Source organism: Bubalus bubalis, chromosome 20, assembly GCF_019923935.1.
Source record: "Bubalus bubalis isolate 160015118507 breed Murrah chromosome 20, NDDB_SH_1, whole genome shotgun sequence".
Lineage (NCBI taxonomy): Eukaryota > Metazoa > Chordata > Mammalia > Artiodactyla > Bovidae > Bubalus > Bubalus bubalis.
In genome coordinates, this window is record NC_059176.1 from 22,636,048 (window position 1) to 22,653,777 (window position 17,730).

Genomic DNA, 17,730 nt, shown 5'->3' on the forward strand with positions numbered 1-17,730 from the left:
TATAATACAACTGCCTAGCTTCAGGCTGTTTACAGCTACAGAATGACTGACTTAACTCACAACCCAATACTGTAGTTTTCAGTAATAAAAAATAAACCACTTCCTGTGTACAATAAGTCAATATGTAACCTAGCTGGGACATTCATTTAGTTTGGTTGCTCTCAAGGTAGCCATATTATTCTAAGCCTTGATAGCAACTTTAGTTTTTTTAAGCTTCTTTTTTTTTTTAAGCTTCTTTAAACTGCATGAACTCTTTCCTCTGATTTACACAGAACATAAAAATCATGAATTGATATCACAAAAATTACCCTTAAAATGTATTTGAATTTCACAATGTTAAGGTAGTGATTAGTGCTGGATTTTAAATATGCTATTTATCAGCTGCGCCTCACCACCCACTTAAGGAGATTCTAAGGGCTTAGACTAGCTGTTAAAATGTAAAAGCATTAAAAAGGCCTACTTTAGGAAATCAGAGTAAAAACTGAGTTATGTATTGAAATAACAACCCACAGAGGGGGAAAGTCTTTGTCTTAAATATCCAAATAATTGTACCTGAAGTAGCCAGAAAAAAGCAATTATTTCACTAACATTTAAAAATTCTTCATTTTATTGCATATGTACTCAAAACTGTGGCATATGTGAAAATGAATTACTCTCAATACATTCAAATGTATTTGTCCTTTATAGTCTAAATTATGAGACTATTACACAAACAGGCAAAAGAAAAAAATCACTGCTGGGCAGTATCTGTACTAAGAATCAGAAAAAAAGTACATCTGAATTCTACAATAAATTAACATTTCATTTTTCAAGTAACTCTGTATTTCAGTCTTAAAAAAAAAATGCTCATGGAAAATAAAACACCTTTGTATCCAACAAAGAAGAAGTTTATTTTAAAGGAACAACTTCTAGCTTGGTTCAAAATCATTATTACAACCAAACCAGCTAAAGGAATAAGAATTTTTTCTCAAGAATAAATAAAAATATTATTTTCCATCTTTTAAAATGAACTGAAATTAAACACGTGAACACTTTGCATTTATTGAAGGCACCTAAATGATATCTGAGAGATTTTAAAACTTCACAGGAAAAAAACTGTAAATCAAGAAACTTCTTAATCATTACATCATTTGTACTAGTTTAAGCTGTTACATCTGTGAGAATAAAGTAATGCACAAAGAGAATATAAAGAGAAAAGTATAATAAACGCGACTGTCACTCTGAAGAGAAAAGATTTGTCCAAACTAGTCCCTCCCAATCGTACCTGTGACAGTCAAACAACAGATGGCTTTTCTTTGCCCAGATCCTGGTAGGTTCTTTGATTTATAACTCCAGTGGAGCAAAACTTTGTTCCTAGGATAGGGAAAGATAAAATCTGAAGAGCAAAGAGCCAAGAAATGTTTAAATACTATGGAATAATATGCAGCGATTTAAAAAAAAATAAAAAGTATACATGTCCATTGATATGTCAAAAAGTAAGCTGCAGAATAATGTGTACCATAGGTTCTTATTTTTACTTAAAAAAAAAAACCTACATATGTATGTATGTGTACACATTTATATCAAAGAATTTACTTAGCATAAATATTTATATTAAATAATTAAGATAAATGTAGAAGGATAAACCTACTTCTGTTTCATTGATAATGCTAAAGCCTTTGACTGAGTGGATCACAACACACTGTGGAAAATTCATAAAGAGATGAGAGTATCAGACCACCTTATCTGCCTCCTGTGAAATCTGTAGGCAGGTCAAGAAGCAACAGTTAGAACTGGACATGGAACAATGGACTGATTCAAAATTGGGGAAGGAGTACGTCAAGGCTATATATTGTTACCCTGCTTATTTAATTTTTATGCAGAGTACATCATGTGAAATGCTGGGCTGGATGAAGCACAAGCTGGAATCAAGATTAGCGGGAGAAATATCAATACCCTCAGATATGCAGACAACACTACCATTATGGCAGAAAGCGAAAAAGAATTAAGAGCCTCTTAATGAAGGTAACTGCAGCCATGAAATTAAAAGATGCTTACTCCTTGGAAGGAAAGTTATGACCAACCCAGATAGCATATTGAAAAGCAGAGATATTACTTTGCCAACAAAAGTCCGTCTAGTCAAGGCTGTGGTTTTTCCTATGGTCATGTATGGATGTGAGACCATAAATAAGGCTGAGAGCCAAAGAATTGATGCTTTTGAACTGTGGTGTTGGAGAAGACTCTTGAGAGTCCCTTGGACTGCAAGGAGATCCAACCAGTCCATTCTGAAGGAGATCAGCCCTGGGTGTTCTTTAGAAGGAATGATGCTAAAGCTGAAACTCCAGTACTCTGGCCACCTCATGCGAAGAGTTGACTCACTGGAAAAGACTCTGATGTTGGGAGGAACTGGGGGCAGGAGGAGAAGGGGATGACAGAGGATGAGATGGCTGGATGGCATCACTGACTCGATGGACGTGAGTCTGAGTGAACTCCTGGAGTTGGTGATGGACAGGGATGCCTGGCGTGCTGCGATTCATGGGGTCGCAAAGAGTCGGACATGACTGAGCAACTGAACTGAACTGAACTAAACTGATGAAGGTGAAAGAGAAGAGTGAAAAAGCTGACTCAACATTCAAAAAACGAAGATCATGGCATCCGGTCCCATCACTTCATGGCAAAAAGATGGGGAAACAATGGAAATAATGACAGACTTTATTTTCTTGGGCTCCAAAATCACTGCAGACAGTGACTGTAACCATGAAATTAAAAGACACTTGCTCCTTGGAAGAAAAGCTATGACAAACCTAAACAGCATATCGAAAAGCAGAGACATGACTTTGCCAACAAAGGTCCATCTAGTCAAAGCTATGGTTTTTCCAGTTGTCATGTATGGATATGAGACCATAAATAAGGCTGAGAGCCAAAGAATTGATGTTTTTGAACTGTGGTATTGGAGAAGACTCTTGAGAGTCCCCTGGACTGCAAGGAGATCCAACCAATCCATCCTAAAGGAAATCAATCCTGAATATTCATTAGAAGGACTGATGCTGAAACTGAAGCTCCAACACGTTGGCCACCTGATTTGAAGAGCCGACTCATCAGAAAAGACCATGATGCTGGGAAAGATTGAGAATAGGAGGAGAAGGGGACGACAGAGGATGAGATGATTGGCTGGCATCACTGACTCAATGGACATGAGTTTAAGCAAGCTCCTGAAGACAGTGGAGGACAGGGAAGCCTGGCGTGCTGCAGTCCATGGGGTCACAAAGAGTCAAACACAACTGAGTGACTGAACAACAACAGAAGGATAAACAAGTATTGGTTACTGTTGGTGAGTTAAGGGAGGCTTAAAAGAGAAATTATCATTTCCTTATATTCCTCCTTACAACTTGTAAAAAGAAGCATAAACTTTTATAAACAATCAGATAAAATTTTAGTTAAAGTTTCTGTTTTGAAATAATTATAGGTTCATGTTCACTTTGGGGGCTTCCCTGGTGGCTCAGATGGTAGAGAATCTGCCTGCAATGCAGGAGACCTGGGTTTGATCCCTGGGTCAGGAAGATGCCCCCTGGGATAGGAAATGGCAACCCACTCCAGTATCCTTGCCTAGAGAATTTCATGGACAGAGGAGCCTGGCAGGCTAGAGTGCATGGGGTCACGAACAGTTAGACATGACTGAGCGATTAACACACACACACACCACACACACACATATTCACTTATAATAAATAATACAGAGATATCCTCTGTACCCTTTATCAGGTTTTCCCAATGAGAATATCATGCAAAACTATTACAAAATCCCAGGCAGGATACTGACACTGATATAGTCAAGATACAAAACATCTCCATCACCAGAAAGATTTCTGAAGTTGCCTTTCTAAAGCTGCACATACTTTCCTCTCACCCTCCCCTACTTCAAGCCTGTCCTCAACCCCTGACAACTATAAATCTCGTCTCCATTCCTATAATTTAGTCATTTTAAGAATGTTGTATAAAATCTAATTATACAGTATATAACATTTAGAGACTGGATTTGCCTTGGCATAATTTTCTGGAGATTCATCCAAGTTATTGTAGATACCAGTACTTTATTTCTTTTTATTGCTGAGTAGTATGTCCTTAAAGGACATCTGGGTTATTTCTAGTTTGGGGTTATTAAGTAACAAAAGCTCCTAAGAACATTCATCTCAGTTTCCTATTTGAATGTAAGTAATTTTTCATTCTCTAGGATAAAGGCACTACTGCTTTACCTATGTCCCCTAAATTTTGTACTTTTAATTCAGTTCAGTTTTTAAAATTTCTCTGAGATTTCCCCACTGATCCATGGATTACTTAGATATTGTTTAAGTTTCCAAGTGTTTGGAGATTTTATTATCAATCTGTTATTAATTTATAGTTTGATTTCATTATAATCAGAGAACACACTCTATATGATGTCAATGCTTTTAAATTCATTAACGTTCACTTTTATGGATCAGAGATGGTCTTAGTATATGTCCCATGGGCAGTGACAAGAATGTGCATTCGGCTACCACTGAGCACAGTGTTTTATAAATGTAGATTAGTTTCTAACGTTTGATGGTAGTGTTGAGTTCATCTGCATTCTTGGGGAATTTCTGTCTAGGGTTTTCTGTCAATTGTTGAAAGAAAGGTGCTGACATCTTCAACTATAATTGTAGTTTCATCAATTTCTCCTTTTGGTTTTTACTTCACATATTTTTTCAGCTCTGTTGTTCGTTTAACACACATTTAGCATTCCTTTGACTTAATGGATTAACCCTTTTATCATGTTAAAATGCCAACTGTGTCTCTCATAATTTTCTTTGTACTAAAGTCTACTTTATTTGAAATTAATATAGCCACTCTTCTTTCTTTTGAATAATTTGTGCCTGATTTTTTTTTCATGCTTTACTTTAAACCTGCCTATATCATCATACCAGAAGTACATTTCTTGTAAAAAAAATATATATATATAAAATATATATAAATATATATAAAAGTATATATAATATACTGGGTTTTATACGGAATCCACTTGCCAATCTCTGCTTTTAATCACTGCATTTAGACCACTTACATTTAGTGTAGTTACTGATACATTTGAGTTTGAAGTTGCTACTTTTCTTTTCTTTTTGTTCTCTATTTTTTGCTTCTGTTTACTTTTTACCTGCCTTCCTATGGGTTACTTAAAATTTCTTAATTCTACGTTGATTTATATATAGTGGTTTTTGAGTGAATCTCTTTGTATAGATTTTTTGGTCATTGCTCCAGATATTACATTATATATCATAACTTATTTCCATCTACTGGTATTGTTGTTTTCCAATTAGTGATGTATAGGACCACTTTAAAATCTTTATCAGAGAATTCTAACATCTTGGTCATCTCAATGTTGGTATCGTCTTTTTTTTTCTTTCAAGTCTAAACACAAAACAAAACTCCAATAAGCAATAATAATGAGTATACTTGGAACAATGAGAAAAAGAGAGTCTTAGTAAAGAAACAGAACATATAAAGAGGAGCCAAAGAAAAATGTTAGAACTGAAAATTACAGTAATTGAAATAAAACTGTACAAATGCCTCAAATACTGAATGTATGGGACACAGTGGAAAGGATCAGTGATCATGAAGATGAAACAATACTATTTTATCAATCTGAGTAACAGAGACAGTAAACTGGGGGAATAATACAGCCTCAGGCATTTGTGGGACTACAACAGAAGATCTAACCTTCCTGTCATCAAAGTCCTGCTGCTGCTGCTGCTGCTAAGTCACTTCAGTCGTGTCCGACTCTGTGCGACCCCATAGACGGCAGCCTACCAGGCTCCCCCGTCCCTGGGATTCTCTAGGCAAGAACACTGGAGTGGGTTGCCATTTCCTTCTCCAAAGCATGAAAATGAAAAATGAAAGTGAAGTCGCTCAGTCATGTCAACTCTTAGTGACTCCATGGACTGCAGTCTACCAGGCTCCTCCGTCCATGGGAGTTTTCAGGCAAAAGTACTGGAGTGGGGTGCCATTGCCTTCTCAGCATCAAAGTCCTGGAAACTGGGAAAAGCCCGTATGGTGTCCAGTGACACTACAGGGAGGAAGGTAGGGTAGCCTCTTTACTGTTAGGGTTGAAAGTCTTGGCTCTCCACTGACACTATGTCATTAGGGAAGAAATTGGGGTAACCTGTTACAGTCATTCAAGAGTGGAAGTTTAGCTCCCTCCTCAGTCCTGGCTGGCAGAGGAGAGGACAGGGTCATAGGTTTTTCTGTGGTGCTTGACTAGAGTAGCACAGTTATTGTCTAAAAGTTTTGTCTTGCTAGGCTGCTCCTTTCTTGATCCTTAGCTAAAGAGAGCAGGCTTTTTCTGGGGCTTTTTCTGTCTGTACCCACTGGCACATTCTTAGGTTGCCAGTCTCTTTAGCTCTGGTGCAGTAGATCTGAGACAAAAAGAAGACCTAAGAACTTATCACTACATGATCCCTTGGATCCCAAAGTCCCCAGCCAGTCTGCTTCTTTCTGCCTTTTGGAGTCTTCTCCTGTTTGTCTGTACCTAGTTTTACTTAGCAGGAAGAAGAGGGAGAAGTATGTCTATTTCATCTTCCCTAAAGTTAAAGCAGGCATAAGTTTTATGATAAAACATTTGCTTGTGAGTTATTTGTTTATAAAGACCTGGGGACACGAATTCCCTCTTACCTGGGTCATTTTAAGCCATTTCTTCTTTTGAGCTATATGGCCAAAAACAACACACACCACAGAACCAAGGATGGGTTGATTCCTTCATCCTCAATTAACATCTGGAAGGAAGTCTCTAACCTTTATTCAGTCTCATATAATTAGAATGTATTTTGTGAGTGATAATATTGAATTCCTCAGTAAAACAAGCATTTAGGAACTTATAAAATTTCTATCCCTCCTGCCATGGTGTATGCTCACTGTTTAAGCCACCAGTTTTCAGCTGGTTGGGAGGATGAGGGGGGCGGGAGGGGTGATTATACCCTTCTCCCCCTGGTCTCATTTGGCAACATCTTAGAGATATTTCAATTGTTATGACTTGGTGGTAGGGAGGATGACGAGAGGATCATACTACTGGCATCTACTGGGTAGAGGCCAAGGATAATTCTAAACATCCTACAATTACAGGACAGCCACCCACAATGAAGAATTATTCAAACCAAAAAGTTAAGTGCCAAGGTTGAGAAACCTTGGTTTAGATGTTTGACCTACATTTCACAGCTGAGTTTAATCTTCAGGTATTCTGAGCACCTTCTGGCCTATGTAATTGTTTGTGGAACTCTGAATGCTAGGTCTGGAAGGGCCCTGCCCGAGCTCTAAACAGAGACAGCACATCTTGCCAAGACTATCTTATCCTTTGACTTTCCCTCAAGGGATTGGCTCCAAATTAAGATGTCTAAAGTGAGGAACCATATCCCTTGCTTATTACGGACAGAATGCTGTTTACATAAACTCCAAACGTTTAAAACAAGTGGCCTTATTATAATCTTAAAGATTTTTAGAATCATAATTTAGACACCACTTTTACTTGCATTTTCATTGCTATCCCTCACCTACTCAGTCACAACCATTTCAACAAATCCCCCCACTGTTCTCTTCTCACCCTAATAAAAGACCAAAATAATGCAAAGCTCCATCTTCTGGAATTGTTGGGGGGAAGGGGAGATGGGGCACAGAGGCAAAAGTTTAAAAGCAAGAATAAAAACTAGCTATACAAAAAATCAATACAATGGAAGGCAGGGATGGGACTAAGACATTTGAAACTGGTCAAGTCTTGAGAGTCCCTTGAACTGCAAGGAGATCAAACCAGTCCATCCTAAAGGAATTCAACCCTGAATATTCATTGGAAGGACTGATGCTGAACCTGAAGCTCCAATATTTTGGCTACCTGATGTGAAGAGCCAACTGACTGGAAAAGACCCTGATAGTGGGAAAGAGTGAGGGCAGGAGGAGAAGGGACACAGAGAATGAGATGAGTGGATGGCATCACCAAATCAATGAATATGAGTTTGAGCAAGCTCTGGGTGATAGTGAAGACAGGGAAGCCTGGCAAGCTGCAATCCATGGGGTCACAAAGAGTTGGACATGACTTAGCAACTGAACAACAAAGTCTTATAATGTGGGGCTAGCTAGTGACGCTGGCTTCTGACCCTAATCCTCCAAACCACTCTACTACATAAAGCAATTTTGGTAACTGAAGCACCAGAAAAGGATACACAAGAGAAATGGAATACCAGAAAGAACAGAATTCACTGTCCCGGGGCAAATCATCATTGATACTCTCCCTTCTTATATTCTATTCTATTTGAACCCTTCAAAATGCATTTTCTTTATGGCAAATGGGTTTAAGGATTTAGGAGGGAATCTTCTTCCCTCCTTAAACCCTTGCTCTAAAAGTGTAACTTTCTCCAACTGTATAGGACCTCTGAGCCGGCTTCCAATATAGGCCCCTCTTCATGTCACACGCCTTGATTATGTTACAGAGTTCCTTCTGACAGGGGCGGGCAATGAGGCCTTTGTTCTCTCCGTTTGGGCTCTCCAATGTGTGTATCCCTGATTCCTTTTTCTCTTGGATCCACAGAAAACTTAATAAGAAGTACTCATTTTGAAACAGCCTGAACAGTCAGGCTGGTCTTGTTCAGTAACCGTAGGGAGGTGTGGATCTTACTTGAAAATATTTGTCCCATTCTGCCTACAAACATTAGGTAAAAGACGACACAGGGGACTCTTGTCCTTACACGTTTTTGTTTCCCTAATGGGCTTTAGGATCACATTCCTTAAATCACAGCCAAGAGTATATTCTGGGCTGAAACTATTTTGAAGACATAATGTGGCAGCAGTATTCTGTGTACTAACAAGAGGTTTGGCGCTGCAGCCAAGAAGAGTAATAGAATCTTCTTCCCTCCTAAGTGTCATTCTAATTACCATTCTCAAAAAACTCCTTTCCTCCTGCCCTCTCTCCCTCTCTCTCTGTGCATATGGGACTCAGACTCCCCTATTATTATTTCTACTTTGAATGTCCTGGTTTAGAACTAAGTCTGTATAATGAACCAGGACCCTATCTAGCTTTGCTCCCTGCCTGGGAACACATCACAATGAACAAACAGGCAGTCCTGGCATGATTTCAGTCTCTTTTCTGGGGTATGACTGGCTGGGGTGGACGCCCAGCTCTGTTCTGCCTTAGTTGCTGAACTGGGAGGCAATCCTTTTAAACTCACTAAAGCTAGGAAGCCTCTTATGTAAAACAGGGCTCTTATGGGTATCCACCTGATGGGCTTGTCCTTGGGACAAAGAATCACTTATAGTCCATATAACTGAGAAGACCTAGAAAGTAAATTTTTTAAACATATTTTAAGAGACTGATTTTCACTAAAAATGGACCAAAACTCTTATAAATACAACTTAGTGGTAGTATATTGATCTTAAGGTACAGATTTACTGTTAATAAACTGTACCACCAAAGACCGAGTCTTTCATATAAAACATCAACCAAATCAATACTAAATAATCACAAAGACTTTGAAAGGAAAGGTTACCAGTGATGTTATTACTCGGGTCAAAGAACTAATGTTCTTTGTACCAGTTTCTGAAATATCCTCTCCATTACTTTCACTTTTTTAAAAGGATATACTCCCTCGATGGAAAATTTAAAGACCCTGGTTAACACCCAAGCACTTTGTCTAGCTTTTCGAGCTTGTCTAGCTTAGAACACACGATATGCACGATTTTATGTCTGAATCCTGAAATGAAATTTATCCAGAAGAAATATGACCCCTGTTCTGGATCACCTACTTCCATTTTAATGTCGTAGTTCTGCCCAAGGACGCTCTGGATGAGCTCTTTGATGGTCTGGTCGGAGGCCAGCTGGGCCTCGGACTGCAGCGAGGCGATGATCTCCTCGATGGACTTGGGGATCGCACGCACTGGCGGCAGGGCCTGCAGGGTGGCCTCCCGGGAGTCGCCCGGCTGGGTGCTCTCGCGGTCGGTTTTGGAAGCGGACCCGGAGGCTTCCAGCGACTCGCCACCCGAGTCCTCGTGCAGGAAGCGGGTGTTAATCCTCACTCTCTTCTGCCGGCCGGCCGCCTCAGCGTCTCCCTCGTCGCTGGAAAAGGAGTCCGGCAGCCTCTCTCTGGCCTGGCCGACCTCGGCGAGCTGAGCCGGCTCCAGGCTGGCCACGCGCCCCCGGGCCAGGTCGAACACGGGCTTGGAGTCCGCCGGCGGGGGGCTCCTGGAGCCCCGGTGCGCCCGGGCCCTCCCCGTGGGCACGCGCGGCGGCATCAGGACCACTGGTCTGGACGTGCCAGCCCTGGGCGCGATGACCGGCGGCTTCTGGGGCCGGTGTCGGAGGAACGCGGAGCTCCGCAAGTAAAAGTCCTGGGGGCGGAAGGGCCGGCCCTTCCCGGGAGCGGCCACCTCCCTCGGGCCCGGGGGCCGCGGGGCGCCTCGGGGCACCGGCTGCGGGAGGGTCCCAGTTGGGCGCGCACGACCTTTAACCCGAGGGGAGCCTGCTGGTTTTGGGGATCCGACGCGGGAAGCGCTCCCCTTCGCCGCATACCGGGCCGGGCTGGGGACCCGGAGGCCAAAGACGGGGATTTCATCCACAGCTGGCTTGGCGGCCAACTTCTCCTTGATTCGGAGAAATTCCTTTTTGGTCTCCTTGCGAACCTTCTCCAGCTCTTTAAAGATGTACGATTCTTCTTTGTATTTCAGTCCAAAGTGCTTTGAAATCGTGGACATCTTGACTGATTTGTCCTGTGAAATAACAATAAATTTATTTTTATATATTTATACATACCTACATACATGAAAACTAATATTGATGAATAAAATTCCAGTTCAAAAAAGCTTCTCATGGTAGAACGCTCACTGTGCTTAACTGAGGCACCAGTGGGCAGCATTCATTTATATCATTTTAAATCTACTATTTAAATGATTTACTACTAAATCATAATGATACTACTAAAATGATCTTCTATCATTTTTAATATATCATTTTAAACTACTGGCCTTTTCACAGTAACAATGAAAAACTTTTAGTAAATTTTTACAGTGAAGATTTTCTGAAACTTCTATTGAGTGTATTTTAGTACTTCTCTCAACTGTACTGTAGTGTCCCACTGCCAGGCAAGAGGGACCACACTCCACACAGGCATAGTAAACCTAAAGTAATCCTGCCAAGAAGAGAGATCAGAGGTCAGCAGTAGCCTGGATCCGTCTTGCAAGCATGCTTTTCAATTTCTCTGAGCTTGAATTTCAGAAATATTAATTCATAGCCAACAGTTTTAAATTGAGAGATTTTCATATAAAAATGCAGATTTGCAGTTTCTCTTGGGGGGAAAATAAAACGAAGGCTCTGGCAATGCAAGGGCCAACCCCTACTCTTGTGGCAGGACAACAATTTCCCTTTCCCTTCTCCAGCTGGTCCGTGGTGTCTCCATTTCTCATCCAGCCCACTTGCCTCTACCTTTGACAGGAAACAGAGCAGGTGTAGGAAGGGCAAGAGGTGATCAGCCACAAGCTAGGCTGCAGTGAAGTCGGGAGGCCTTGAATGCCAGGTGTTTGTACTTTTTCTGTGGTCTACTGGAAACTATTCAAAAACATTTAACAGAAAAGTGGCTTGATAGGATCTAGGGCTTGGGGTGGGAGAAAGACAAAAGGGAAAGAGGGCATGTAAGAGTAGGTAAGGCAAAGAGCCGGACACGACTGAGCAACTGAACTGAACTGAAGGCCTAGTTTTGATAACAGAGCAGAGTGAAAAGACTCTATAAGGTAAAACTGGTAGGATCTGGCCAATGACTGGGAATAAATAAAATAGCAGCTTGGAATAAAGCTGTTGCTATTCACTGAACTTTACACTTAAAAAGGGTTTAAGATGGTAAATTTTATGTCAGGTATATTATCACAATTTAAAAAAAAAGTATGCTATTCAGCAGAGCCAGCCATCTATGATTACAGGTGAATTTTCAGATCTTGAGAGCTCTGAGATCATTACCAAAAGCCAGGATAACAAGAAATACAAATACAGAAGGGCTGATGACATTCTTTGGTCCTCTCACAGTTGAGAGGTGGGAAGAGTGGGAGCAATCACAGAGCTGGGAAAATGAGAAGTTTCCACAGAAGCCAAGGACAGGAGAGTGTCAAGAAATAAGAGTAAAACAATGAAATAAAAGCAGAAAATAATAAAGAAACTAATTGATTTCTTAGAAAACCCAAGGCCAAGATTCTTTGAAAATAAAAAAATAAAGCAAAAATACCTCAGGAATACCATCATTACTTGCAAATGTGATTATTTACATAGAAAACCTAAGCACTAAAGAACTATTTAGAATTATAATTGAGGTCTGCAAGGTATTTAAATTTTTAAAATTTATACAAAAAAAAATCTTCCTTTATACCAAAAGCATGATGGCAAAATTCCATGTATAATTTATTTGAAGGAGTAAATGTCTAGGAATAAACATAAGGAATGTGCTGAAACTGCACGAATGAAATGTTTTAATTTTAACTGAAGGACATAAAGGAAAGATCCACTAAGTAGGCAGTTAATATTCCTTGCTTCAGTTCAGTTCAGTTCAGTTGCTCAGTCATGTCCGACTCTGCGACCCCATGAATTGCAGCGCACCAGGCCTCCCTGTCCATCACCAACTCCCGGAGTTCACTCAGATTCACGTCCATCGAGTCGGTGATGCCATCCAGCCATCTCATCCTCTGTCATCCCCTTCTCTTGCCCCCAATCCCTCCCAGCATCAGAGTCTTTTCCAATGAGTCAACTCTTCGCATGAGGTGGCCAAAGTACTGGAGTTTCAGCTTTAGCATCATTCCTTCCAAAGAACACCCAGGACCAATCTCCTTTAGAATGGACTGGTTGGATCTCTTTGCAGTCCAAGGGACTCTGAAGAGTCTTCTCCAACACCACAGTTCAAAAGCATCAATTTTTCAGCGCTCAGCTTTCTTCACAGTCCAACTCTCACATCCATACATGACCACTGGAAAAACCATAGCCTTGACTAGATGGACCTTTGTTGGCAAAGTAATGTCTCTGCTTTTCAATATGCCATATAGGTTGGTCATAACTTTCCTTCCAAGGAGTAAGCGTCTTTTAATTTCATGGCTGCAATCACCACCTGCAGTGATTTTGGTATTCCTTGGTAAGAAGACCAAATATTTTCATTTTATCAGATCTTCCCAAAACACTATACTGGTTTAATCCCATCATAAACAAAATCGAAACATGATATTTTGAAATTTGAAAACTAATTCTGGATTTATTTGAAGTAATAAACAGGATAGACTGGCCACAATTTTGGAAAGAGAAATGAGGGAGTGTTGTCCAAGAAGATAATTAAAAACTCATATGGATGTAAGAATTAAAATGGAAACACTGCTGATAGAATCAATATGTAGACTGAGTGAGCAAAATAATTAAGAATAATGTGGGTAATATTATAATGGCAGCATTAAATTGATGATAAAAGAATCATTCAATAGATTGTGCTGAGACAATTGGTTGACTATGCGGAGGGCGGGTAAGGGGGTTTATCACATTTGATGCCAAAATATAATGGGCTTCCCTGATGGCTTAGACTGTGAGGAATCCGCCTGCAATGTAGGAGACCTGGGTTCAATCCTCAGACTAGGAAGACCCCCTGGAGAAGGAAATGGTTACCCATCCCAGTAGTCTTGCCTGGAGAATTTCATGGACAAGGAGCCTGGCTGGGTTTAGTCCACGTGGTCCCAAAAAGTCTGACATGACTAACACTTTCACTTTTTCATTTTTCACAATGGACTTAAGACAAATTTGGAAAGAAACATTTTCTTATGTTACTTTGCATTTCTTTGCTTATCAAGTATCCACATTTCTTGGTCCTTTCTTTTATATCAGCTCATAAAAGGGTTATTTTTACAATTAGATTTCTTCATTTATCATGCAGTCTGGGCTATATGAGAATATGCCAAAGCTGTATATTGTCACCCTGCTTATTTAACTGGTACGCAGAGTACACATCTGAAATGCCAGGCTGGATGAAGCACAAGCTGGAATCAAGATCAGCGGGAGCATGAATATCAATAACCTCAGATACGCAGATAACACCACCCTTATGGCAGAAAGCGAAGCAGAACTAAAGAGCCTCTTGATGAAAGTGTGAGTGAAAAAGTTGGCTTAAAACTCAACATTCAGAAACCTAAGATCATGGCATCTGGTCCCATCACTTCATGGCAAACAGATGGGGAAACAATGGAAATGGTGAGAGACTTTATTTTGGGGGGCTCAAAAATCACTGCAGAAGGTGACTGTAGCCATGAAATTAAAAGACACTTGCTTCTTGGAAGAAAAGCTATGACCAACCTAGACAGCATATTAGAAAGCAGAGACGTTACTTTACCAACAAAGGTCCATCTAGTCAAAGCTATGGTTTTTCCAATAGTCATGTACGGATGTGAGAGTTGGACTATAAAGAAAGCTGAGCACCAAAGAATTAATGCTTTTGAACTGTGGTGTTGGAGAAGACTCTTGAGAGTCCCTTGGACTGCACGGAGATCCAGCCAGTAAATCCTAAAGGAAATTAATCCTGAATATTCATTGGAAGGACTGATGCTGAAGCTGAAGCTTCAATACTTTGGCCACCTGATGCGAAGAACTGACTCATTTGAAAAGACCCTGATGCTAGGAAAGATTGAAGGCGGGAAAAGGGGACGACAGAGGATGAGATGGTTGGATGGGCTGGATGGCATCACCAACGCGATGGACATGAGTTTGAGCAAGCTCTGGGAGTTGGCGATGGATAGGGTTCCCTGGCGTGCTGCAGTCCATGAGGTCGCAAAGAGTCGGACACAACTGAGCAACTGAACTGAATGGGTTATATGAAGAAAACATCCTATTTAGCCTCTAGATACAGCCATATTGCTTTTAATCACTAAAATTGTCACTGCTGGTTCTCAAATCCAAGACCCTGCTATATGACAGAGCTCTCATTTCAGAATCAGTAGGCTTGCTTTCTCCACCCAGTTCCGCCACTGACTACACCTTGGACAATTTAATCCTATCAGTAACAAGATTTCTTATTAAAAATGAAAATAATAATCTGTTGCCTCTTTTCCAAGCCATAGAAATGACTTCTAAAGCCCTTAAGGAAGTTTCCTTATTTTAAAAATTCTGTATAACCTCCCTCATAGTATTGTGGCTGTTTACTGTTTGCACAGGTGGTAATATGCTCATCCTGACACCATCTGCATTTCTTCCCACAAAAGACTGAAAGGTAGTAACTGGAACAGAGCACAGACCAGAAAGACATTAGTACCTGATGGGAATCTGATTTGACTCTCTCAACTGCACTTCCCTTTTATTTCTTAGTTCCTGCTTTGTATTCCTTTCCAACTTCTCTCAGGCCCTAGGTTTGCTATTGAAGTTTAACAAGTGGTCATTGTTAAACATTTCTCCCTAGAATGTTTAACAATGTACCTTGTTATGTACCTTCCCTAGAGTTCCCCATAGGAAAGTTGTTCTTTATATGTAAAAATGAAACAGTGGGAAATGGAACTTCTATTGTGTTTTCAAGGAAGGTGGTATCCCAATGCAAATGGGCCAGGCCATCAAACCCAGTGCTTTCATAGCCCCCATCCACCCCTTAACACTACAAAATATGTAAAATGATTTTTAAACATCCAATCTCAGGGGAAAACAACAGGTTCTCTTTTTTTGCTAGCAATTTATTTTTTAAAAAAAGAGCCTAGTTCTGATTTGGAGATACTCAAGGAAAAATAATGTCGCTGTCCCAAAAGAAGGAAGTATTAAAATTAACATACAGTGTCACACCTGCTGCTCACAATCCAGGTTGACTGTTTACGCTACACTTTGGGACAGAATGAGCAGTAATTTCACCCTCCTCTTCCTTCCCAAGTGTTGAAAACTCTGCCTTTTCCTTACTCCTCTACCAGGATGTTCAATGCCTGAGCAGTGAAGTAGTCAAAGAGGCCAAGGGCCAGTCTTCTCTCCTTTCCCACAAAGTCGGTCAGACATAAAAAGTAAGCTCCCAGCTCAAAAGAGCTAAAGGCCCAGGGAGGGCTGCCTGCATGAATTCTCTAGACTCTGAGACAGGTTCCTCTCTGGTTCTTGCAGGTTTGGTTGTTCCTCCTGTTAGAACAGAAGATCCAGAATTCTGCTCTAGACTCTAAAGCAGAAATAAATAAAGCAGACTACCAGATGACTTGGTTCCAAGCCACATGAACACTTCACACAGGGCAAGGAGTCTTAGTCCAGCAGAGTATTACCTGAGGAACTGAGCCAAAGCTCCAGCTGGTTATTGGAATTACTTGTCCTTGACCACCTCCTACAAATAGTCACCTATATATCAGCACCTCAGTGGGAACAGTGACCCATTAAGGATAAGATTTAAGAGTACTGGAGTGGGATGCCATTGCCTTCTCCGTTAAGTTGAGTTCATAGCCAAATTTCTCAATTCAGTTCCTAAATTTCACACCAACATCAACTCACAATACACAGCACCAAAGTTCCAAAAGAAATGGCCAAAGATAGCCTATCTTATCTTAAAATCTTCAGTATTGCAAGGAACATAAAAGTATTCTGAAAATCACATTGGCTTTCGAAATATCACTGGTAGAAATGAGATCTGTCTGCCCACTGATAATAATTTATTAAAAAGTCCAAAAGGAAATATACAAATATTTTAATGACTTTGCTAAGAAATGGGATAATAGCAATTTTTTCTATTATCCCACACTTTCTATAATACATGCTTTCCTGCCTTTAATCCTAGTAATATCAAGAATAATAACTGACACATATCATGCTGGTTAAAAATGATAGCGAAAATAGAGAAATGCTGTCTTCAGGCTCCAAAAAGATGTTTTTCTAAACTATTCAGAGGCTTCTCTGGTAGCTTAGCTGGTAAAGAATCTGCCTGCAATGCAGGAGACCCAGGTTTGATTCCTGAGTGGGGAAGATACCCTGAGAAGGGAAAGGCTACCCACTCCAGTATTCTTAGGCTCACAGAAATTTCAGTAACTATAAAAGCTTAACTTAGTTAACTCTTTATAACCAGTACCTAGAGTATGTCCATACCCCTTGTGAATACTCATACATACATAGAAAATATATATATACATAAATACATAATAGGTAATAGAACAGCTAAAAGCTCTTTCTGCCTGCTTTTCCTCTCCATGTTTTATCTTTTCTTGCTAGACTTATGGCCAGAAGAATTACAGAAAAGAGTCCAGAAAACCACCACCACTGTGGAGTGAGAGAGAAATTCCAGAGGAAAGAGAGTCAGAGAAGTTAATCCCCCAATTCTATGTCTAAACCCCATACAAGTCTAGACTGACCTCTGAACCATGCACGTGTGGGACAAACTCAAAGCTCAATAACAGTTACTAGAACATATTGTGCTGATTAAAAATCATATAGGAAATAGAAGCAAAGGCTTAAAGAGCTGAACTGAGAATTAGCTGAACTTAACCTCCAATCACAGAGAATGAGATAGAGCTTACAGTGAGTCTAACCTGGTGAATTTCCTTTTTTTGGTTTAAGCATTTAAGCTGTACTCTTCCCTCTAAACAGTGCTTTAGCTGTATCCCACACATTTTGAGGAGAAGGCAATGGCACTCCACTCCAGTACTTTTGCCTAGAAAATCCCATGGACAGAGGAGCCTGATAGGCTGCAGTCCATGGGGTCGGTAGGAGTCGGACATGACTGAGTGACTTCACTTTCACTTTCACGCATTGGAGAA

At 40.4% G+C, this 17,730-nt stretch overlaps 1 protein-coding gene across 1 annotated transcript in view; it reads right to left on the bottom strand.

Annotated features, from left to right (window-relative positions):
• The window catches only part of TTC6 (tetratricopeptide repeat domain 6), a 207,088-nt gene that overhangs the window by 183,582 nt on the left and 5,776 nt on the right, over positions 1–17,730 (bottom strand). The window contains exon 2 of the mRNA XM_025270952.3: positions 9,775–10,734. Coding sequence (XP_025126737.3) covers positions 9,775–10,719 — 945 coding nt within the window. The 5' untranslated portion in view covers positions 10,720–10,734. The remainder of the gene's footprint in view (positions 1–9,774; positions 10,735–17,730) is intronic.